Source organism: Leptopilina heterotoma, unplaced genomic scaffold (genome assembly GCF_015476425.1).
Source record: "Leptopilina heterotoma isolate Lh14 unplaced genomic scaffold, ASM1547642v1 Lhet_121, whole genome shotgun sequence".
Lineage (NCBI taxonomy): Eukaryota > Metazoa > Arthropoda > Insecta > Hymenoptera > Figitidae > Leptopilina > Leptopilina heterotoma.
The window spans coordinates 1,588,296-1,613,651 of NW_025110839.1; the positions used below are offsets into that span (position 1 = coordinate 1,588,296).

The 25,356-nt window shown below is 21.0% G+C and overlaps 2 protein-coding genes across 6 annotated transcripts in view; one reads left to right on the top strand and one right to left on the bottom strand.

Moving 5' to 3' along the window:
* LOC122511596 (otoferlin-like) overlaps positions 1-15,297 on the top strand; it is a 53,640-nt gene extending 38,343 nt beyond the window's left edge. For all 3 annotated transcript variants that reach the window (XM_043626955.1, XM_043626961.1, XM_043626971.1), the window contains 11 exons: positions 1-284; positions 2,862-3,226; positions 5,918-6,061; positions 6,203-6,947; positions 9,027-9,197; positions 9,306-9,475; positions 10,426-10,744; positions 10,822-11,020; positions 13,989-14,207; positions 14,294-14,394; positions 14,477-15,297. In XM_043626955.1, coding sequence (XP_043482890.1) covers positions 1-284; positions 2,862-3,226; positions 5,918-6,061; positions 6,203-6,947; positions 9,027-9,197; positions 9,306-9,475; positions 10,426-10,744; positions 10,822-11,020; positions 13,989-14,207; positions 14,294-14,394; positions 14,477-14,657 — 2,898 coding nt within the window. In that variant the 3' untranslated portion in view covers positions 14,658-15,297. The remainder of the gene's footprint in view (positions 285-2,861; positions 3,227-5,917; positions 6,062-6,202; positions 6,948-9,026; positions 9,198-9,305; positions 9,476-10,425; positions 10,745-10,821; positions 11,021-13,988; positions 14,208-14,293; positions 14,395-14,476) is intronic.
* LOC122511612 (guanine nucleotide-binding protein-like 1) lies at positions 140-25,221 on the bottom strand. 3 transcript variants are annotated; one of them, XM_043626992.1, is made up of 6 exons: positions 24,982-25,221; positions 22,942-23,258; positions 20,245-20,893; positions 17,891-18,313; positions 15,356-15,588; positions 140-269 (listed from the first exon to the last, which is right to left on the bottom strand). In XM_043626992.1, exons 1-5 carry the CDS (start codon positions 25,073-25,075, stop codon positions 15,362-15,364), a joined length of 1,710 nt encoding a protein of 569 aa, XP_043482927.1. In that variant the 5' UTR covers positions 25,076-25,221; the 3' UTR covers positions 140-269; positions 15,356-15,361. The 3 variants fall into 3 exon arrangements, with proteins under 3 accessions (XP_043482927.1, XP_043482933.1, XP_043482919.1); XM_043626998.1 differs by lacking the exon at positions 140-269 and adding an exon at positions 14,197-14,653; XM_043626984.1 differs by lacking the exon at positions 140-269 and adding an exon at positions 14,197-14,513 and having other exon boundaries at positions 24,982-25,220.
* Positions 25,222-25,356: the final 135 nt, after the last annotated feature.

The window sequence follows — 25,356 nt, forward strand, 5'->3', positions numbered from 1 at the left end:
GGAAAATCGGAATATATTGGCCGTGCATTGGCACGACCACACGTGAAACTTGCCTTTGAATCGTACATACCACCGCATTTTCCACCGTCTCTCGAATGGTTCGAGATAACCCGAGGCGCTGGCCGTGCTGGTGAATTGTTGGCTGTTTTTGAACTTCTCGAATATCCCGCATCAAAAGAACTCAGCTTTCCAACGCTTCCGGATGCCAAACCCTTTAGGGATCAAGATGTTGGACCAATGTTACCAGTTCCTCTTGGCATTCGTCCAACCTTATCAAAATATCGGTAAACTTTATTCTTTTTTTTCAATATAAATTTTAAAAATTCATTGAAATTTTTTTTTTATAAATCAATAAAGAATTGCTAATAATTATCAATTTTTTAAAAAATCAGTTACAAAGTTGATGAAAATTAATTGCGAAAATTGATTAAAGTTAATTCTAAAACTGATGGTAATTAATTTCAAAGTTGATGAAAATTAATTGCAAAATTAATGAAAATTAATTACAAAATTTATGAAATTTAATTACAAAACTGATGGAAATTAATTACAAATTTGATAAGAATTAAATGCAAATTTTATTAAAATTAATAACAAAATAGAAGAAATTTAAAATTCAGGCTTCGCACTCATTCTACTAAAATCTACTATTTACTACTTTTTTACGATTAGCTACTATTTAAATTATTCTAAAAAGTTTTAATAAAATTCTGCACTAGAAATCAAATATTTTTAATTTTTTGTATAAATAATAAAAACCTTTCCAGGAATTCAATTATTCAAAAAGTTCCAAACACATTAATTAAATTCTATGCAAAAATTCAGTTATTTTCGAGAATTAAATTTCTCGAAAAAGAAAAATTGTTATAAAAATTCTGTGCATACATTAAATTATTTCAAAAGCAAATAAATGATAAAACTTATAAAATTTAGGACATTTTTTGTTAATAAAAATGTTATCTTTTTATATTTTAATTCAAATCAATTTTTTAAAAATAATTTTTGTTATTATTAATTCTTTCAAACATCAAATTAGAATTTCATTATGTTTAAAATTCAAAACATAAAAAAATTCGGAAATAAAAGAGCAAACAAAAAAACTAAATGTCAACTTTAATCTTTGATTAATATCTTTTACAAAATTTAGAAATTTTACTTTTGAACTAAGTTACTAATTCATTAATTAATAAATTTTACAAATTGTTCTCAAGAATTCAAGTATTTTTATGAAAATTGAAAACTCTTTGCCGAAATTCAATTATTTTCATAAAGACCAAAATTTTTGTCAAGAATTCAATTATTTTCAGAAATTTTAATAAAATTCTTCTGTTGATTTCAATTACCTTTATAAATATCAAAATTCTTCCCAGAAATTCTATTAAGTATTTTTTTTAGAGATTTTAATAAAATTCTTTGCAAAAATCAATTATTTTCAAAAGTAATTGAATTGTTCGAAGAAATTAAATTATTTTCAGAAATTTTTAATAAAATTCTTTGCAAATTCAATTATTTCCAAAAGTAATAAAATTCTTCGCAAGCATTTAATTATTTCCATAAATTATAAAAATTTCACAACAATTCAATTATTTATAAATTTTTTCGTAATAATTAAATTATTTACAAATTTGTTATAAATTTCTTCGCAATAATTCAATTATTCTCATCAATAATAAAATTCTTTTTAGGAATTAAATTATTTTCATGAATAATAAAACTCATCGCAGAATTTGAATTATTTTTAATAGAATTTTTATATTGAAATTTGTCAAATGAATTCAATTATTTAAAAATTTGTTTATAAAATTCTTGATGAGAAATCAATTGTTAAGAAGTAATTAATTATTGAATAAATTATTTATTTTTATATTTAAATAATTGAATTCTCATAGAAATTTTTAATAAAAATTAATTTAAAAGATAACATTTGTTTATAAGAATTAAATTATTTTCATAAATAATAAAATTCATTGCAAGAATTAACTTGTTTTCATAAATAATAAAATTTATTATAAGAATTCAATTATTTTTAATACAATTTCAATGAAATTATTCGAAACAATTGAATTAATTTTTTAAAATAATTTTTATGAAAATTTTATAAAATAATCTTTTAAATTTTCATAAAATAATTCAAAAAATTCAATTATTTCCAAAAATTGTAATAAAATTCTTTGCAAGAATTCAAGTATTTTTATTAACAATAAAATTATTCTCTAGAATTCAATTACTTTCAAAAATTTTGATAAAATTTTTTATAAATATTCAATTCTAAGAAATAATCAATTATTTTATCAATTTTTTTTTTAAATAATTGAATTCTAATAAGAATTGATTTAATAAATGTCATTTTAGTTGAAGTTACTTATAATAATTATTTTTAAATATAATTGTATTTTTGAAAAATTGAAACTAAAAATTTAGAAAATAATTGAATTTTACAAAAATTGTTCTACTAAAATAATGCAATTCTCGTAGTTGAATTCTAATAAGAATTGATTTAAAAAAGAACTTCAGTTAAAATTTTGAAAAAAATTGAATATTTGAAGCTTTATAACAGAATTTTTAAGAAATAATTAATTTTTAGAAAATTTTTAAATTGAATTCTTCGAAAATGTTAATCGACATAAAAGTTTAAAAATTTAAAAATATTTATTTCAATTTCCAGCCATCAAATTTAATTTTTCGATATAAACATTTTTATTACTTCCTTTCAGTCTTAAATCTACTTTTTGATACTTTTTTAAAATTAATTAACGAGTGCAAAGCCTTAATTATTAATTGCAAAATTGACGAAAATAAATTCTAAAATTTATGAAAATAGAAAATGTAATTTTAACTTATAAAATATTATTTCCCAACAGAATTGAAGTATTATTTTGGGGTTTACGAGACTTGAAAAGAATTCATTTGCTGACGGTGGACAAGCCAAGAGTGGATGTTGAATGTGCTGGTCACATACTGTATTCATCTATTATATCGAACGCAAAGAAGAATCCGAATTTTAATACACCAATAAAGTTTCTCGAATTAGATTTACCGGAGCAGGAACTTTATCGACCACCACTGACTATCAGAGCCGTTGATTGTCGGAGCTTTGGACGTTATACGCTTGTCGGAACTCATACAATTAATTCCATTCATAAATATATGTACACACCGCATACAAAAAGGGCACGAGATTTAGAGGAAAGAAAAAAGAGTTTGTTTCAATTGCAATGTACTCCAGGTAATGAAAGAAATTTCTCTCCAATTATGTTCAAAAATTTTTTTTAAATCTCGCAAAAATTTCAATTATCTTTATAAATAAGAAAATTCTCTAAAATTCAATTATTTTCAAAAGTGATAAAATTCTTGGGAAAATTTCAAATATTTTCAATAATTTCCCTCAATTCAATGATTTTTAATATCTACTATTGTAATAAAATTTTCCAAAAGTTGATCAAATTTTTTATAGGAATTAAATTTTAAGAAACATTCAATTATTCAATAAATTATTTATTTTTGTATTTAAATAATTGAATTCTCGAAGAATTTTTTAATAAAAATTGATTTGAAAATGAATTTCAGATAAAAATTTTTAGATTATAATTGAATGTTAACAGCATTATGGCGTGAATTTTAGAAATAATTGAATTTTGGAAATTTTTAATTAAAATTCTATAAAAAATTCTTTTTTTTAACCTCTGTGAAAATTCTTTTGAGAAATTCAATTATTTTCAAAAATTTACATTATTTAAAAAACTAATTTCTAAAATTTTTTTCTTATGTTTTTAATTTCAATTATTTTCAAGAAATTTTACTAAATTTCAATTAATTGCAAATTTTCAAATCCATAATATGTATTTGAAGAATATATTTTTTTTCAAAAATATTTTTATTATTTTTAAGAAATTAATTTCAAAAATTTTTTATCATAATTTGTTAAAAATTAAATATTTTTAATATTTTCAGCCACGTATTTTCAAAGTTTTAAAACTTTTTAAAAAAAAAATTACGAGGACAATGAATTACAATTATTTTAAAAATATTGATTTTTTGTGTTCAAGTAATTTAATTATCGAAAATCATTTGAAAAATTGAGAAAAATAATTGATTTAAAAATTAATTTAAGTTTTAAAGTTTAGAAACTAATTGAATGTTAGAAGAATAGTAGGAATTTTTAAAAATAATTGAATTCTTTTCAGAAATTTTATTGAAACTGTATTGGAAAGAATTCAATTGTTTCAAAGAATGTTATTAAAATTGTATTGGAAATAGTTGAAACCTACAAAGGATTTTATTATTAATAAAAATAATTAAACTATTGCGTAGAATTTTATTATTAATGAAAATAAGTAAATTTTTGTGTAGATTATTCTTTCAATTTACGAAAATAATTGAATTCTTTTCAAAGAATATTGTTGTAAGTGAAAATAATTGTATCTTTATATGAAGAATTTTATTAAGATTTTTAAAAATATTTGAAGTTTAGCGAAAAATTTTATTATCTATAAATATAATTTAATTCTTGCCAAAAATTTGGTTCTTTACGAAAATAATTGAATTTCTGCAGAGTTTTTTAATTTTCGTAAAAATACTTGAAAAAATAATTGAATTATTGCCTAGAATTTTATTATTAATGAAAATAAGTGGATTTTTGGGATGATTTTTACTTCAATTTACGAAAATAATTGAATCTTTGCAAAGAATTTTATTAAAATTTTTGAAAATAATTGAAGTTTAGCAAAGAATTTTATCATTTATAAAAATAATGGAATTCTTGCCAAAAATTTTGTTCTTTATGAAAATAATTGAATTTCTGTAAAGATTTTTCAATTTTCGTAAAAATACTTAAATTCTTGCGAATAATTTTCAAAATTTATTAATTAATGAATTAGTTAATTAGTTCACAAGTAAAATTTTTAAATTTTTAAAAAGAAATTAATCAAAAATTAATGTTGATGTTTAGTTTTTTTGTTAGCTGTTTTATTTTCGAATTTAGTTATACTTTGAATTTTAAACATAATGAAGTATTTTTTTTGGAAATATTTTAATTTTTGCACAGAATTTTTATTACAATTTTTCTTTTTCGAGAAATTTTATTAAAATTTGTAGGTATTGAAAATAATAGAATTTTTGCATAGAATTTAATTTAAATTTTTGAAATTTTTTCCAAGAATTTTATTAAAGTTTTTAAAAATAATTGAATTTTTTCGAAAATTTGTATAAAATTATGTCGATAATAATTGAATTCCTGGAAAGGTTTTTATTATTTATAAAAATATTTTAATTCTGTCGAAAAATTGAGTTAAGATTTTTGATAAAAATTGAATCGTTTCGAAGAATTTTCTTAAAATTTTTGAAAATAATTAATTTCTTTCGAGGAATATAATTGAAATTGTATTAAAAATAATTAAATTATCACAAAAAATTTTATTATTTTTCAAAAATAATAATAATAATTGAATTGTTTCAAAGAATTTTAATATTTACAAAAATAATCGAATCGGTACGAAGAATTTTATTATTTATGAAAATAATTGAATTCATGCGATGAATTTTAGTATTTCTGGAAATAATTAAATTCTACAAGAAGAATTTTATTACAATTTTTAAAATATTTGAATTGTTTCGAATTTAGAATTTCAGTTTAGAAATTGAGGAAAAATTAGATTTATATTGAAAAATTTTTAAATATTGAAAATCATTGAGTACCCGACATTAATTTTAAAAAATTTAAACAATTATAAATTTTATTAAATTTACTTGATTAATAGAAATGAAATTTACATTTTAAGGAATTGCATTTTTTACTTTTAAAAATTATTTCTAAAAATAATCGTATTTTTTAAGAATTCTAATTAAACATTTTGAAAATAACTACAACGACTTTGGATTTAACCATAATAGGTATAATGGATTATTTTATTTTTTTCAGATTCATTTACTACCGAATTTGAACATAATAATGGCGATACAACTATAATATTGGGCTGTGAATTAATGAAATGGTCATCGAAGAAAGACAAAACTGAACAAAATATACGAAGAAAGCAGAGTTTAGTTACAGATGGTAGCGCAGGTTTGTAAATAAAACTAAAACAATTGTTTTTATATTTTCAATTCAATTATGTATTTATTTTTGTTTTAATTTCTAATCAAATTAAATTAAAATTTTTTAATTTTCAACATAAAATTTTTTGCTTAAATTGAACTTGAATAGGTGATTTGGAATCACTTGACGATGATGATGGCTGTCAAGACTGGTGGACAAAATATTTTGCCTCAATTGAAGCCGTAATAGAGGAAAATAAAGAAATTCGTCGTGAAAAATCAATATTTCCAAATTCCCGCAACAATAATGAGAATATACCAAATTTTTTCGAAGAAGATTTCACAAACAGTCAAATGATTGTGACACACGACAAAAGTCCTGGTGTTCAATCGACAAAAAAATTATTTAGTTTAAAATCATCGTCAAATGCCGCGCGTTTTGTGGCAAAATTAAGTCCCAAACATGTAACGCGCAAGAAGCATTATAATAGAATTGCCCTATTAAAAATTTATCCCAAGGAATTGGAGGCACAATTGGAATTTGAACATTTCAAAGAATGGCTACATTCATTTGAACTTTATCGTGGTAAAAAAACAAACGACGAACCCGAAGATGAATCACGAATTGTTGGCAATTTTAAGGGCGCATTAAAAGTTTATAAATTACCATTACCAAAAGATTTAATCGATCATACAATTATGGGTTTTGATCCTCAAGATGGATTTTTTCAAGGTTTACCATCTAACGAACCAATTCACGTGCTCGTTAGAGTTTATATTGTTAAGGCTAATGATTTGCATCCTTCCGATTTGAATGGAAAGGCCGATCCTTACATTGTCCTTCAACTTGGCGGTAAAAGAATCAGTGATAAGGAAAATTACGTGTCCAAGCAATTGAATCCAGTTTTTGGAAAGTTAGTAGTTTTGGTTAATAACAGGCTTTGGATAGTGTGATTTTTTTTTATTTTTTCTTACTGTTTTCGAAAGAGGACACTTTTTACGAATTATTTTCAAAAAAGGACTCTTTTTTCGAATTATTTTCGAAATTTTTTTTTTACCAATTATTTTCAGAAAAGGCAAAATTTTTCGACATATTTTCAAAAAATTAGATTTTCTTGACTTCTCTTGCAAATATTTTAACAAATTACCACTTTTTTGGTATAAATTGCAAATTGTTTTGATTTTTATAGTGTGTAAAACAATTAGAACTTAAATCTTTCATTAATATTTTTGAATATCAAATATTCGAGAATTTTCAATGCAAATTCTGAAAATCATTCAGTTCTTAAAAATTTTAACGATAAATCTTCAAATGAAAATTCGAAAATGAAAATTAATGAATATTATCTTCAAAAAATTGTATTAAAATATTTGTTAAAAAAGTAATTCTTAGAATTTTTTTGTTATAATTTTTTTAAATTCAATTACTTTCCGTATTTTAATGGAATTTTTAAAAAGAATTCAATTATTTTTTTTTTGAAATAACAATACATTTTTAAGTGAATTGAATTATTTTTAGAAGGTACAAATTTAATTCAATTGCTCGAAAAAATGTAATTTCGAAAATTTTGTCATAATCACAGAAACACTTCAATTAATTTCAAAAATTTTAACAAAATTCTACTAAAGAAAATTATTTTCAAAAAATGTTGTTAAAATTTTTTATTAAGAATTCAATTACTTTCTATGCAATTTCAATTAAATTCCACAAAACATTATATTTAATTAAAAGAAAGATTTCAATAATTTTTAACAATTTATTTATTAAATTCTCTGCTAGAATTCAATTATTTTTTATAAATAAATTGTTTGCCAAAATTCAATTATTTTTAATACAATTTAAGTAATTTCTTTAAAGAATTCAATTTTTTTGAAAATTTTTTGATAAAATTCTTCAAAACAATTCTATTATTTAAATTTTTTTTTAATTTTGCATAGAATTATTTTTAGAAAAAGTAAAATTCTACGCAGGAATTTATTTCGTAGTTTGTGTGTTTTTTTGTTTTCTAACTTTTTAAATAAGTTTTCTTTTTCAATGTTTTCAATTTTTAAATTAATTTATTGAAAATCATTGAATTTTGGAAAATAATTTTATCAAAAGATTTGAAAATAATTGAATTTCTTTGAAGAATTTTATTATTGATATAAATAATTGAATTCTTTTAAAGAATTTTACTAATTATAAAAAAAATTCTATTGTTTTCAAGAATTTATTAAAATTTTAGAAAATAATTGAATCCTTTACGTGAAATTTTATAAAAAAAAATGAATTATATAAAAAATTGATTTCTTCCGAAAAATTTTATTATTTAGGAAAAAAATTGAATTTTTGCGAAGAATTTTATTAAAATTTTTGAAAATAATAAAATATATCTAATATTAATTACTAAAGTAGATTTATTTTAAATTTTGAAACTGAATTTATTCAAAAATAGAAGTTTCTATTTGCAAATAAAAAATTTTGTAATTTGCATAATAATAATAATAATAATAATAATAAATTAAATATCATATTTTGAACAGATTTTTCTCAAGAATTCAATTATTTTCATAAATAATAAAATTTTACGAATGAATTGAATTATTTTGAACAATTTAATATTTTCCAACAAATTTTTAAAAAATTTTAATTATCTATTTCATTACAATTTTTTGAAAACAAATTTGGAAGAATTTTAATTGCTAATTTAAAAATATAATTGACTTCTTCAAAATTTTAATAAACAGAAATCTTGAATGAAGATTTGAAACTAAAAGTTAATAAAAATTATACTGAAGAAATTGTATTTTATTTATTTTTCACGAAAATTGGACATTTTTTAAATAATTTGAAATTATAAAAATTCCATGAAGTTATTAAAAATAAAAATTTACTTATTGAAGAAGTTTATTTAAAAATAGTAGAAAATAATTAAAGTTTATTCGATCCGAGGCCTGTTAATAGAAAAATTACAAAATTGAAATAAATTTTAATATAATATATTTACTTTCAGGTGTTTTGAAATTGAAGCGACTTTTCCTCAGGATTCATTATTGACTGTGCAAATTTTAGACTGGGATTTAGTTGGTTCTGATGATATGATTGGCGAGACAAAAATTGATTTGGAAAATCGATTTTACAGTAGGCATCGAGCAGTTTGTGGAATTCCACGAAGATACGACGAGTAAGTTAAGAAAATTTCTTTTTAAGAAAAATTAAAAAATTAAATTTATATACAAACCCTGTTACAATGCAAAAAAAATTAAATTTTATAATTTTAATTGAATTTCAGATCTGGTTATAATAAATGGCGGGACGCTATGAAACCGACGCAAATATTGTCAAAACTTTGTAAGGATGCGAAAATAGATGGTCCCGTTTATACTCCAGGACGTGTTTCAATCGGAAGAAAAACCTTTTCCATCGCAAAGGAAGAAATGGAATTTTATATCCACTCCAAGGGTAAGGAATCATTTAAATAAAAATATATTTAAAGTGTTTAATTGCACTACCGTCCGTGAGTATCAGGACGCCCCTTTTTTCATGAGTGGAAAAATGCTTAAAACGTAGAAAATAAGAATGACAAAAATTTTTCGTATTTTTTTCCTGAAAGCTAATGAAATTATGAAAAGACTGACACCTGATCGAAGAATTTTCGTTGACTATTCTGTCAGATACAGAAAAAATACTGGATTTTGCATGCTTTTCGTAATTTTTTAATTTCTCGAAAACTAATTAACTTTTATTAGCGCTCTTGGTCTTGTTTTAATCTCTATTCAATGTAGAATCTAAATTAATTAATGGTATTGTGATATAAATTTTTCCAAAAAAATTTGAAACTGTGGAAGTTGGATAAAAAAATTTTGAAAAACAGATTGACACTTTTTCAACAAAAAAAAAATTTTTTTTAAATTAAATAATTAAGTAATTAAAAAGCTTTTTTGAATTTTAGTATATCTATTAAATGAACATATTTTACATTGACCTTTTTGACACTTTAATATTCATGATAATTTTTTGAATTTTTTTAATCCTACTTTTACGGTTTCAAATTTTTTTGGAAAAATTTATATCACAATACCATTAATTAATTTAGATTCTACATTAAATAGAGATTAAAACAAGACCAAGAGCGCTAATAAAAGTTAATTAGTTTTCGAGAAATTAAAAAATTACGAAAAGCATGCAAAATCCAGTATTTTTTCTGTATCTGACAGAATAGTCAACGAAAATTCTTCGATCAGGTGTCAGTCTTTTCATAATTTCATTAGTTTTCAGGAAAAAAATACGAAAAATTTTTGTCATTCTTATTTTCTACGTTTCATTTTTCCACTCATGAAAAAAGGGGCGTCCTGATACTCACGGACGATAGTGTAAATTAAACATTTTCGAATAAAAATAAATTATTTTAGCTATGGAAGAACACTTGGCTTTGGCGGTGCTTCATCAATGGAACGCGTTTCCTCGAATTGGATGCAGTTTAGTTCCCGAGCATATTGAATGCCGTTCGTTATATAATCCCGAGAAACCAGGAATTGAACAGGGTAAATTGGAAATGTGGGTCGACATGTTTCCAATGGATATGCCTTTGCCAGGCCCACCTCTCGATATATCGCCGAGAAAACCAAAAAGTTATGAGCTCAGAATAATCATTTGGAACACGGACGATGTGGTTCTTGAAGATGATGCTTTTTTCACTGGTGAAAAAATGAGCGACATTTATGTAAAAGGGTAAAAATATATTACAAAAATAATTATATTCGAGTAGGAATTTAATTTTCAATATTAATTTAATTCAATTTTATTAGATGGTTAAAGGGACCAGAAGATTGTCAGTCAACGGATATTCACTATCGTTCATTAACTGGCGAAGGGAATTTTAATTGGCGTTTTATATTTCCGTTCGATTATCTCGTCGCCGAAGAGAAGATTGTTATTAATCGAAAAGAAAGTTTATTCAGTTGGGATGAAACTGAATGCAAGATTCCAGCTCGTTTGGAATTACAGGCAACTATACTTTTTTTAAATTTGTAAAACTAGAAGCCACTCTTTTTTTTAATTTACACTACTTTAAATCAACTAATAGTTGAAATAAAACAATTATTCTAAAAAATATTAACAAAACTCTTCTTAGAAAAAATTCAAAAATTTTGAGAAAATTTTTCGCAAGAATTCAATTATTTGAAATACGATTTTCAAGATAAGTTTTCGAAAGAAATCAATTTTTTTTAAGTATTTTAATAAAATTCTTTGAAAGAAATTAATTATTTTCTAAAATTTTGATAACATTCGTTTATATAAGAATTAAATTATTTTTATAAAAAATAAAATTCATCGCAAGAGTTCAATTATTTTTAATATCAATTTTAATTAAATTGATTTCCAAAGTAATTGAATTATTCTTTTAAATCTTCATAAAATGATTAAAAAAAGTTCAAACATTTCCAAAAATTTTAATACAATCCTTCTCAAGAATTCAATTATTTTTACAAATTATAAAATTCTTTGCAGGAATTCAATTATTTTTAATTTATCCATTCAATATAATTTTAATAAAAAATCGCGGAAGAATTCAATTATTTTCAACATTTTGATAAAATTCTTTTGATTCAATTTAATCACTTTCAAAAATACTAAAATTCTTCAAAAGGAATTCAATTATTTTCCTAAATTTTGCAATTCTTTTTAAAAATTCAATTATTCTCAATACAATTTTCAAAATTGTAATAAAATTCTTCTTATAGATTCTAATTGTTTTTAGAAATAGCAAAATCGTTCTGATGGATTTAATTATTTTCATAAATAATAAAATTTTTATCAGGAATTCAATTAGTTTTATAAATATTAAAATTCGCTGAAACAATTATTATTATTTTTGAAAAATAATAAAATTCTTTGTAATAATTTCATTACTTTTAATACAATTTCAATTATATTCCTCGAAAGAATTTAATTATTTTCAAAAATTCTAATCAAATTTTTCGCAACGAATCAATTATTTTTAAAAATCTTAATAAAATTCTTCCCTAGAATTCAAGCATTTTTATAAATAATAAGCAACTTTCCAGGAATTCAATTATTTTCAATATTATTTTATAAATTTTTTCGAAAGAATTCAATTATTTTCAAAAATTTTAATAAAATTCTTCGAAACAATTCAAAAAATTCCAAAAACTTTAAATAATTCTATGTAAAAACTGATTTTTAATACAAATTTTAGTTAAATTTCTTGAAAAAAAATTATAATAAAAATTCTATGTAAACATTCAATTATTTTTAAAAAAAGAAATTATTAAAGATACAAAAATTAGAACACATTTTTTAAAATAAAAATGGTATCTTTTTATGTTTTATTTCGAATCAATTTTGTTAAATGAATTTTTGTTATTATTAATTCTTTCAAATACTTAATTAGAATTTTATTGTTTTAAAGTCAAAGCATAAAAAAATTCGGAAACAAAACAGCAAACAAAAAAGACTAAATGTGAACTTTAATCTTTGCTTAATTTCATTTTCAAAATTTAGAAATTTTACATATGAACTAATTTACTAATTCATTAATTAATAAAATCCTTGGTAATAAGTAAAATTATTTTTGAAACTTTTTATAAAATTTTTCGTAACAATTCAATTACTTTTAAAAATTTTAAGAAAATTGTTCACAAGGATTCAGATATTTTTTATAAAAATGGAAAATTCTTTACAGAAATGCAATTATTTTAAAAAAAAATAAAATTTTGGTCAAGAATTCAATTATTTTCAAAAATAGTAAAATTCTTTGCAGAAATTCAATTATTTCTTAAAGAATAAAGTTCTTAACATTAATTCCATTATTTTCATAACTAGTATGTAAAACTTTTCGAAGGGATTTAATTTTATTCAACACAATTTGAATAAAATTCTTCGAAATAATTCAATTATTTTTAAAATTTCAAAAAAATTGTTTCCATAGAATTGAAGTATTTTGTGTTAACTTGAATTCAATTATTTTCATCAAATTAATATAATCTATATTAATAATCGTTCTATTCCGGTAATCTGCTCGTAGTTTGAAATTAGTTGTTGTTTGCTTTTTTGTTTCTTAACTTTTTTAATAATATTTTTCTTTTTTAAATATTTTCAATTTTAAAATTAATGTATTGAAAATCATCGAATTATTGCAAAGAATCTTATCAAAAAAGTTGACAATAATTGAATTGCTTCAAACAATTTTATTATTTAGGAAAATAATTTAATTCTCGCGAAGAATTTTATTAAAATTTTTTAAAATTCTAATTAAATTCTTTCTAAAAAATTTCTTTGAATTTTTTAAAATAATTTTTTTTAAAAATAATTTGAATTGAAAATTTTGAAAGTAATTGAATTTTATGAACAATTTATTTCAAGTTTCTCAAATAATCGTGTTTGTTAATTATTGAAATTGAACATTTAATTATTGAATTTTATTAAAATTTTTAAAAAATAATTGAATTTATTTGAAACTTTTTATAGCGAATTAAGTAAGAAAATTAATTCTTTCCTGAAATTTTATTGAAAATAATATTGAATTGTTTTGAAGGATTTATAAAAATTTTAGAAAATAATTGAATTTTTGCAAGAAATTTTACTGTTTATAAGAAAAATTGAATTCTTTCGCGAAATTTTATTGAAAATAATGAATCTTTGCAAAGATTTTACTACTTAAAGAAATAATTGAATTCTCTCGAAAAAATTTATTAAAATTTTGTTGAAAATAATTTGAATTTTTTAGAATTTTATAAAATTAAAAACATTTAAAATAAAAATTATCATAAGAAATTAGGAAATAATTTCAAACTGTGAACAAACATCCGAAATAGGTACGAATATTAATATAAATATAGGTATAGATTGAATATAAAGAGAATGGAATATGTATTTTTAAGTTATTTTTTCTTTTTTTTATTGCCTGCATTTTCTAAATGTATAATCTCAAAAAATGATTTTTTTTTCGCAGGTCTGGGATTCTGATCATTTTTCATCGGACGATTTTCTCGGTGCGTTGACACTCGATTTAAATCGATTTCCACGGGGTGCGAAAAACAGTAAATTATGTACATTAAGTATGTTGAAAAATGACGGTTCAGTTCCAACTGTTAATATATTTAAGCAAAAAAGAATTAAAGGCTGGTGGCCGTTTTACGTGAAAAAGGAAAACGACGAAATGGAATTAACGGTATGTTTTTATTATAATAAAAATAATTATAATCTTTTCATATTTTTGAAAATAATCTCTTCATTTTTATTAACTCATCTCATTAGGGAAAAGTTGAAGCTGAAATACATTTATTAACGAAAGAAGAAGCTGAAAGAAATACAGCCGGTTTCGGTAGAAATGAACCTGATCCACTTGATAAACCAAAGTAGGTCTTTCATTTCATTTTTTTTTCAATTTTTCCTTTTATTACAAAAATTGTTTTATTTTAAAAATATATTTATTTTCAGTCGGCCAGACGCTTCCTTCATGTGGTTCGTGAATCCACTGAAATCAATAAAATATATCGTTTGGCATAATTATAAATGGGCCATATTGAAAGCAACTTTCGTTATTGCATTGATAATTTTAATTATTCTCTTCTTCTACGCCATTCCCGGCTACAGCGTAAAAAAGCTCTTAGGTGCCTAAATTTGGAGAAAGAAAATCCAACTTCAAATATTGTATACAAAAAAAAAAAAAATTAAATAATCCAAAGAATTTTATTGCTCAGCTAAAACTAGAATATTTTCACAAAAATCTATTATATCTTTACATTGACTTATTGCATGACTATCAAATTTTAAAAAACTATATTTCAATTTTTAACTATACAATAATTTATATTTAAAAGAAAAATAAGTTAAAATATAAAAAAAATTTATTAGAAAAAAATTTCTAATGTGATGCACAAAAATTCTTTTTTATACACTTCATTATAGTTACTACACATTTAAAGGCCATAAATTGCAAATATTAGCAGAAGAAAATCGATGATTTTTCTTTTATAAACTACTGCATGAATAATAATTTTTAATAAAACCCAATTTCGTGCAGTAAATTATAAAAAAAAATTCTCGATAAATTTGTAATTCCTTTTCGTGTATTTTAAATGCTTCGTATATTAAACGAACAAATATTTTACTGTAATAATTATTGTAATTATCAATGAAAAAAAAGAAGAAATCTATGTATTGTAAATAAGATCGCGGAAAATATCGCAAAAATATTTTATTTAGAAAAATTAATCTTCCTTGAAAAATACAAAAGCTGTGAAGAAATAGTTATGAAAATAAAAAATTAGTACTTAATTTAATAACTCAGCTTTCTTTTTGTAATTCAATTATTACCTTTTTTTATTTTGTAGTGGATAAAATTTCAAATTTGTTTGTCGCCTCCGACGTCTCAGATTTAATCTCATCGTCTGAATTATTTGAATCAGTGCTTTCTTTACTTGACAATTCGGACTCGAAACTTTCACTTTCTTCATCTTCAGAGACGGAATATTTGCTCTTGTCTTCAGTTGCACTTTTCGCTTGAATCCATTTCACTATCTCCATATCCGGGTGAGTTTCCAATGATTCTGCATTGGAAATTATTTTTACGTTAAACTAAATTCAAAATTAATTTAAAATTGAAATTTAATTGAATTGAATTCAAATTCAGTTCTGATGAATTTTAATGAATTACTAGATTAATTTATTATGTGTATTTTTCTCAATCAATTTCAATTACTCTAATTGATTACTAGTTAATTATTTAATTAAATGAATTTTACTATTACATTGAATACAAAATTAATTTAAAATTGAATTTTAATTCAATTAAATTCAAAAATAATTCTAAATTGAATTTAAATTAAATTGAATTAAAACTTCATTTAAATACGATTTGAATTTTAATTACATTCAATTCAAAATTAAATAAGATTTTATTTCAATTTTGAATAAATTAAATATAAAATTAATTGAAAATTAATGTAAATCTTGTTTGAAAATTAATTCAATTCAATTCAAAGTTAATTTAAATTTGATTTGAATTTTGAACAAAATTGAATATAAAATGAATTTAAAATTAAATTTAATTGAAATTTAATTTAAGTTTGTTTTGAAGTTTTATTGAATTGAATTCAAAATCAATGTAAATTTTGTTGAAATATTAATTAATATTAATTTGTTTTGTTTCAATATATAAAATGAATTTGAAAGTACAAATTGAAATTAATGTAAATTTGATTTTAATTTTGAATAAATTGAATACAAAATTGGTTTTAAATTGAATTTAAAATATAGTTTTAAATTAAATTAAATTGAACATTAATGTAATTGAATATAAAATTAATATGAAATTAATAGAATTGAAATATAATTTAAAAATTATTTGAAGTTTTATTGAATTGAATTCAAAATTAATGTAAATTTTGTTGGAATATTAATTAAATTAAATTCAAAATTAATTTAAATTTGATTTGAATTTTGAATAAATTGAATATAAAATAAATTTGAAATTAATTGAATTAAAATTAAATTGAATTGAAATTTAATTTAAGTTTGATTTGAAGTTTTATTGAATTGAATTCAATATTAATGTAAATTTTGTTAAAATATCAATTAAATTGAAATAAAAATTAATTTAAATTTAATTTGAATTTTGAATATATTGAATACAAAAGTAGTATTAAATTGAATTGAAATTTCATTTAAATTCGATTTGAATTTTAATTGAATTAAATTAAAAATGAAAATATTATTTCAATTTTGAATAAATTGAATATAAAATTAATTTCAATTGAATTGAATTAAAAATTAATTAAAAATTAATGTATATTTGTTTGAATTTTAATTCAATTGAATTCAAAATGAATTTAAATTTCATGTAAAATTTGAATAAAGTAATAAAATGAATTTAAAATTAAATTTGAAATTAATTGAATTAAAATTAAATTGACGAATTGAAATTTAATTTAAGTTTGAATTGAATTCAAAATTAATTTAAATTTGATTTGAATTTTGAATAAATTGAATACAAAATTTGTTTAAAATTGAATTAAAATTAAATTGAAATCAAAATTAATTTAAATTTTATGTATAAATTTTGAATAAATTGAATATAAAATGAATTTAAAATTGAATTTGAATTTAATTGAATTGAAATTTAATTTAAGTTTTGATTTGAAGATTTATTCAATTTAATAGGTACAAAATTAATGTAAATTTTTTTTAATATTAATTAATATTAATTTGTTTTGTTTGAAGAAATTCAATATATAAAATGAATTTGAAATTGAATTTGAAAGTAATTAAAATTAATGTAAACTTGATTTTAAATTTGAATAAATTGAATACAAAATTAGTTTTAAATTAAATTAAATTGAACATTAATGTAAATTTTGTTTGAATATTAATTAAATTGAATATAAAACGAATTTCAAATTTAATTTGAAATAAATTAAATTGAAATTTAATTTAAATATGATTTGAACTTTTTTGAATTGAATTCAAAATTAATGTAAATTTTGTTTGAATGTTAATTGAATTGAATTCAAAATTAATTTAAATTTGATTTGAAGTTTGAATAAATTGAATTTTTATTAAATTGAACTTCAAATTAATTTGAAATTTAAATTAAATTGACTTCAAAATAATTATAAAATTGAATTTTTATTGAATTGATTTGGTCATAGAAATGGAATTTTAATTAAATTGAATTGAAAATTAATTAAAATTGAATTTCAATTAAATTGAATCTAAAATCAATTAATTAATTAACGTAAATTACTAAACATTTATTTTGATAGTTACTTTTCTTAGATATAGTTTAATCTTTTTTTGTTTTTGAATTTCTTTTTGTTTTTTTCTTTAATTTTATTCTTTCGAAATAAATACCTCTATCTGTCGACCAACCAGGCGGATAAATAAATAAACATATTGTTCCCTCTAAGGCCATTCGCAACAATGAATTCGCGGCTCTATAAGAATCGAGTCTAGCCGCTTTGGCCGTCTTATAATTTCTCTTAGCGGCCCAACTGTCGCAAATATCCATTGCCGACCAAGTGTCATCATTGTCTTGATGCTGTAATTTCAGTAATTGCGGTAAATTTATTCTTTCGGCTAAAAATTTCACTGCAGTGTATGGCTCTCTAACTTGAGCAATTGGAAACGATCCCATTAATATTTGCAATTGTTTCGGTGCAATTGATGGGAAAACTAATCCCGGACAATCGCAGAGGCATACTGTTTTTGTTAGGAAAATTGTTTGAAAATGCTTCGTATGGCCCGGTGTTCGCGAAACACTCACCACTTTTTTACCTGAAAGAAGAAAACAAATATAAAATCACGAAAAGAAAATTTTTCCCTTAGACAGGCCTCAGATTTTAATTTATATTTTAAAAAATACGACATTTTCAACTTTTCTTTCAAATATCGCAACAAAATTCCACTTTTTTGGTATAAATTGCAACTTGTTTCGATTTTTTTGGTGTGAAAAATAATTAGAAATTAAATATTCCAAAAATTATTTTTGAATCGCTCTTTTATGGTTAAATTTTTTAACCTTCGCGCTACCGGCTGGCCACACGGTGTGGCCAAGTATACATAATGTTGTATATCTGCTCGACTTTTGTAATCAATCGAATCGCCATTTTAACTCACTGGACAAAATTTTTCAGTTAATTTGTATTAACACATAACTATATACAAAAGCTTTGATGAATTTTAATCGTTTTGGGAACATAAAAGTAAAATAGCGTTTGGCCACACCGTGTGGCCAGCCGGTAGTCCGCGTATACAAAAATCTTTGGTAGCGCGAAGGTTAAATTAATAAGGAAAAAGGTTTTCAAATAATTGAAATTTTGTAAAATTTTATTGAAACTAATTCATTTCTTCTTCAAGTTTTTCATTAAACTTTTTAAAAAACAAATTTTAGAGAATTTTAATTGCAAATTTAGAAAATAATTGAGTTCTTAAAAATTTTAATTAAATCTTCAAATGAATTTTTTAAAATTCAATTACTTTTCATATTCTCAAGGCAATATTAAAATAAAATTCTTCGAAAGAATTCAATTATTTTCAGTAAGTTTTTTGTAAAATTGTCTATAAGAATTAAATTATTTCAAACTTAATATGATACAATGTTTCAAAAGAATTCAATTATTTTCAATAATCTTTACAAGAATTCAATTACTTTCAATGCAACTTCAATTAAAATCCACGAAAGAATTTAATTTAAAATATTTTTTATAAAATTCAGCAAAAAAATTAAATTATTTTTAACAAAAACTAAATTTTATTTATTAAATTCTTTGTTAGAATGAAATTATTTTCCATAACTAATAAAATTCTTCGCAGAAATTTAATTATTTTCAATATATGATTTTAATAAAATTTCTCAAAAGAATTCAATTATTTTTGTAAAATTTAATAGCTAATTATTTATTAGAATTCAACTATTATTAAAATTTTGCAGAAAACACTTTTTAATTAAACTTCTTATTTCAAAAAATAATTTAAAATTTTTTTAATCGTTAAAAAGTTCTTCTTAAAATCTCAATTATTTCCGAATAAAAACTTTATAATATTTTTAAAACACTAATTCTTAGAATTTTCTAATATAATTATTAAAAACTCAATTATCTACAAAAAAGTAAAATAAATTTTTAAGAAAATCTAATTTAATTTTAAAGCTAAAATTGTATTTTTTATTTGAATAATGGAATTCTCGAAGAACTTTGGAAAAATATTGAAAAAATTCAATTGACTTAGAGTAGAAGTTTAGTAAAAAATTGTAAAAAAAACAATTAAATTTTGTATGGATTACAATAAGAGTTGATAGAAATAATATCAAATATTTTCAAATTAAAATTTTTGAAAACTTTTATTAGGTAGGTACTGCAAAAATTTAAAAATAATGATTGATTATTGATTCAATTGATTATTTAGATTCACAAAAAATCCTATTAAAAATTGTCTATGAAAAATAATCAAAATTAAATTAAATTAAAATTTAAATTTAAATTAATCTTTTGAAAATTTCGAGCTTTATTTTAACAAAATTTTAACTAATTAATAAATTGTTTTTTTTTTAATTTTCCAAAGTATATTATAATTTCTAATACTTTAAATTATTAGAAAGAAAATTGAAAAACCCATAAATAGAAAAAAAATATTTAGATGGGTTAAAATTTCAGCGGTCTCTTCTCTTAATTCATTTTTAAAAATAATAATTAATATAAATAAATTACCCATTATGGCATTCATTAAGGAAGACTTTCCAACATTCGGAGTGCCAAGACAACCGATAGTTAATACACCATTTTTAAATTTTTCATGCTCAAAATAGCTCAAATCCTTTTCCAGAACAGTCACATTATCCTTTCTTCCCAAATCATCTAAATCATATTCCGAATTCATTTCCTCCTGAATTTTCTCTTGCCACGATGTTAAGTCAACTTTATCGCCAACAATTTCCTTACAGGTGTCCAATAATTGCTTAGCACCTTCTGCAGACATTTTTAATTTTCCCTTTCTTCGCCTCTTTTGTAAACTTCCCTCAGTCTCATTAGTGGTGCTATTTCGTAAATTATAATGCGGATACGAAGTGAACATTAAAATATGAAGTTGTGGATAGTGCTTTTTGAAATATTCACGCCAAGCAACGACAAGCGAAGGTGGTGCCAAATCAATTTTATTGAGAATTAGTATCATATCTTTTCCAAGATCCACGGTAATGTATCGATAAAGATAGGGTGGAAACATGAGAACTGGAAAACGAATATCAACGATAATTAAAAGAACATCCGACATTTCCATAACGCGCCATAATTGACGCCAGGTTTCCAAATTTAATTCGAAGAAACTTAATTTTTCCACGTTTAAATTGTCCAAATATTCCTGGAAAAAATAATAACTTCACGATTAGTCGAAATATTCTTTTCGGCTGAATAAGTTTAAAAAATGAATATATAAAAATTAATTTTCTATAAAATAAAAATTTATTATTTGTATAAAAATAAATTTATTATATTATAAAATGTATTATTTGTAAAAATAAATTGATTATACAATTTTAAAAATCGTTGCTAAAGTTTTTGACAATTTCAAGGCCTCAGATCGACTTTAAGGCGCAAAACAAGTCGTTTAGTCGATTCAAATTACAAAAAAAAGGCGAAAAAGTCGTTTATTTAATTCAGTGTTGATAAATTTACTGATTTCTAAATTAAATTATTCAAAACTTTAATAATTTTGTTAAATAAATATTTAAATGCTTCTTATTTGTTTTTCCACAAGAAATAAAATTAAAAAGATTTCAATTTAAAAGCTTTAGAAATTTAATAATTTCTAAAAATTGCAACTATAATTCTTCCAAAATTAAATTTTTTACAATTTTAACTAAACTTCATCTCTAAATCAATTATTTTCAATAATTTTCCGAAAGTTCTTATTCAAGAATTCAATTTTTAAAAACGAAAATTCAATTTTTTTAACAATATTGCAACTGTAAATTCGTTTTTTTTAAATATTCTAATGTAATTCTTCAAAAATAATTGAAGTTTTTAAAAGAATTTTGGTATAATTTAAAAAAAAAATTTTTTTTGATGAATTTTAATCAAAAATTTTGAACACGATTGAACGTTCAAAATGTTAAAAACAATTATTATAAAAAATTTAAATGTTATTTTTTGTATGTATTTGAATTTTCGGAAATATGTAATTGAAATTAATTGAATTTTAAAAAGTTAGAATGAAAAAATTCTAAGAATCACTTTTTCAAAAATATTTTAATAGATATAATTTTTAGAAGCTAATTTTCATTAATTTTCATTTTTAAATTTACACTTGACGATTTTTCATTAAAATTTTTGAGAATACAATTATTTTCAAAATTTGAAATTAAAATTCTTCAAAGGTTGATTATCAAAATTTTTAATAAAATACTTGAAAAAAATCAATTCTTCAAATTAAATTTTACAGAATTTCAATTATTCTAAAAGTTTTTAATTATAGGTAAGTTTCTCCAAAGAATACAATTAAAAAAAAATTTGATGAACATTTGAACATCAAATTTTTGAAAAATACCACTTTTTTAGTATAAAATGCAACTTATTTTGATTTTTGTAACTTGGAAAATAATTGAAGTTAAATCTTTCAAAAATTATCTTTGAATGATTTTTTTTACGTAATAAAATATTCCAAATAGTTCATTAAAATGTTTTTAATTAGTTATTCAAACAATATTTTTGAATAATTTTCAATTAGGTAATTATTCAAAAATTATTTTTGAAAGATTTTTCGAAATATGTACATTGAAAAATTTTCGAAAAACATAATCAATAAAATTTTTAAATAATTGAAATTTTTTTAAATTTTAGTGAAAATAAATGATTTTTCTCAAGTATTTAATTGAAATTTTTGAACATCAAATTTTGGAGAGTTTTAATTGGAAATTTTGACAAAAAATATTGAATTGTCAAAAATTTCAATGAAGAAAAATTTGCAAATGATGATTTAAAAATGAAAATGAATAAAAATTAGTTTCCAAAAATTATATTAAAATATTTTTTATAAACATAATTCTTAGAATTTTGAAAATTCAATTACTTTTAATATTTTGCATTTTCATTGGACAAATAATTGGACAAATATTTAAAAAAATGTAATTCTCGTGGAAAAATAAATTAAAAATATTAATTTAACAAAATTATTTAAGTTTTGAATATTTGAATTGAGAAATCAGTAAAAGATCAAGGAAATAAAAAATTTAATTTTTGTGACAACACTGAATTAAATAAACTTCTAATGAAATCAAATAATAATTATAGAATAAGAAAGAAGCGACTTTATCTACATTTTTTTTCTACTTCTAATCAACTAAAAGCGATTTTTTTGCTCCTTAAAATCGATCCGAGAGCTGACAATTAGATAAGTGAAAAATAACTCACTCTAAAGTATTTTTGCTCACGAATATCCAATTGATCTTTCGACATATTGAAATCCCAAGGAGGTCGCTTAGGTAAATCGATTTCCGGTGGGAAATAGGAGTCGGAAATTTCCTGCTTATTTAGAGGAAGTATTTCAACAGTTTGGTACGCCTCCTCCTTACGTCTACGCAATTCTTCCTGTGATTCTTGAAAAAAATGCAGAGCATATTTATTTCTTCCAGCATCACGTGGTTGTTTATTTATTTTTTTAATCGACCTTCCCGCCTGATGTTCCTCATCATCACAATTATCGTTATCCTTACTACTGTGACTTTGTCCTAAAAAAGAATTTCCAATTAAAAATTTTAATTTAATAACAAATTCATCATCATCATTAGTCATCAATTTATCATATCTCGAATTCTTTCGAGAAATTTCAATTTTTTGAGAAGAATTTTATTTAAAAAAATATTCTTTAAAATAATTAAATTCCTGCGAAGAGTTTGATTAATTACGAAATTAATTAAATTCTCATAATTTTATCAAAATTTTCCAAAACGTAATAAAATTTTTGAGAAGAATTTTTTAAAATTCTTTAAAATAATTAAATTCTTGTGAAAAATTTTATAAATTATGAAAATAATTGCATTGAAATCCTGCTAAGAATTTTATTAAAAAAATTAATCGAATATTTTTCGAGGAATTTAATTAAAATTGTTTTTAAAATATTTAAATTCTTAAAAAAGTTTTACCAAAATTTTGGAAAATAATTTAATTTCTGCGAAGAATTTTGATTAATTACGAAGTTAATTCACTTCTCAAAAATAATTTTATCAAAATTTCCCAAAGTTATTAAGTTTCTACGAAGAATTTAATTAAATTTCTTTAAAATAATTTAATTACTGTAGAAATTTTTTTTTTTTTTAAATTTTTGCGAAGAATTTTATTAAAAAACATATTATTAAAAACAAATCAAATTCCTGTGAAGAATTTTATTAATTACGAAATTAGTTCAATTCCCATAAATAATTTTATCACAATTTTCCAAAGTAATTAAGTTTATGTGAAGAATTCAATTTACATTCTTTAAAATAATTAAATCTTGCTAAGAATTTTATTAATATTTAAAAAAATATTTGAATATTCTCAAGGAATTTAATTAGAATTGTATTCAAAATATTTCAATTCTCATAAAGAATTTTTAATCAAAATTTTTCAAAACAATTGAATTGCTACGAAGAATTTTATCAAATTTTAAAAATTTATTCGATTCTTAATTGTGAAATTGTATTGAAATTTCTGTGAAGAATTTCGTTAAAATTTTTAAAAACAATAAATAATTATAATTAATTAGTAAATTAGTGAAAAATTTTATTTTTTTTAAATTTTGAATCTGAAATTAATATTTAAAAATAAAAAAAAATTTTAATTTGCATAACAATAATTATAAATATACTAAGACAGAATTCTTAAAATTTGATAAGATAAAAAAATTATTTCGCAAGAAGATTTTGATTGCAAAGTGTAACTTTATTATCATAACGTCTTCTATAAAATTAGAAACAAAAATAATTAATTAAAGTTTTATATCTTTGATTCTACTACAAATGGTAAAAATTATCTTTCTTCATTAAATCTTTATGCAAATTTAATTTACAACTCTATAAATAGAATTGTTTAACAATTAAATACTTTACTAAATTTAAATTAATGTTTATTCAAGAATAATAATAGTAATACTAAAGTATTAATAGAAATAATATATTAAAAAGTAAAAATGTATTTATTATTATTTATGAAAATTAATATTAATAATAATAACGAACAATGATAATAATAATAATAATAATAATAATAGGAATAATAAATAATAACTTTAAAACATTAAAAAAACTTAATAAAATTTAAATTACAAAAACACATTGTTAAGTAAGAATTAGAAATGGTAAACATTTATATGAATTCTATTGGAGAAAAAGAATTGAAAAAGGGAAATTTCTTGATTGTATAAAAAATGTACATTGGTATTTTTCTAGATTAAATATTAACTACTACACATACCAAGTAGAATTTGATTTTTGCGTTGTTTTTTCTCTTGCATTTGTTGTTTTTTTGCCTTCCCACTGAAAGGAGCTCGTCTCCTTCCTTGCGGCATTTTAAACTCTCTTTTTGTTTACAACAATTTATTTATAAATAATACTAAAACAAGTTAACTATACAATTAACATTTCTATAATAGACGATTTTTGAAACATGTGTGGGCATTGAAAATTTAACGTCAAAAGTATTTATATAGTTCATGACATAAGGGAGCAGACGACGTCGTATTATTATTAAGGTAATTTCATATTGCGAAAAAAGAAAACAACAGGGATGGGTAAGTTGTCCACATATGTCCTATGTTGAACGTAACATGAGAATAATAGATAGAATACA

Bases quoted from the DNA above. Each gene is read 5' to 3' on its own strand.
- LOC122511612 (XM_043626992.1), bottom strand. From the start codon at position 25,075: ATGCCGCAAGGAAGGAGACGAGCTCCTTTCAGTGGGAAGGCAAAAAAA. The intron at 20,894-22,941 runs GTGAGTTATTTT...TATTTTTTCCAG, and splicing joins GTGAGCAAAAATACTTTAGA to GAATATTTGGACAATTTAAA. The intron at 18,314-20,244 runs GTAATTTATTTA...TTCTTCTTTCAG, and splicing joins CTTAATGAATGCCATAATGG to GTAAAAAAGTGGTGAGTGTT.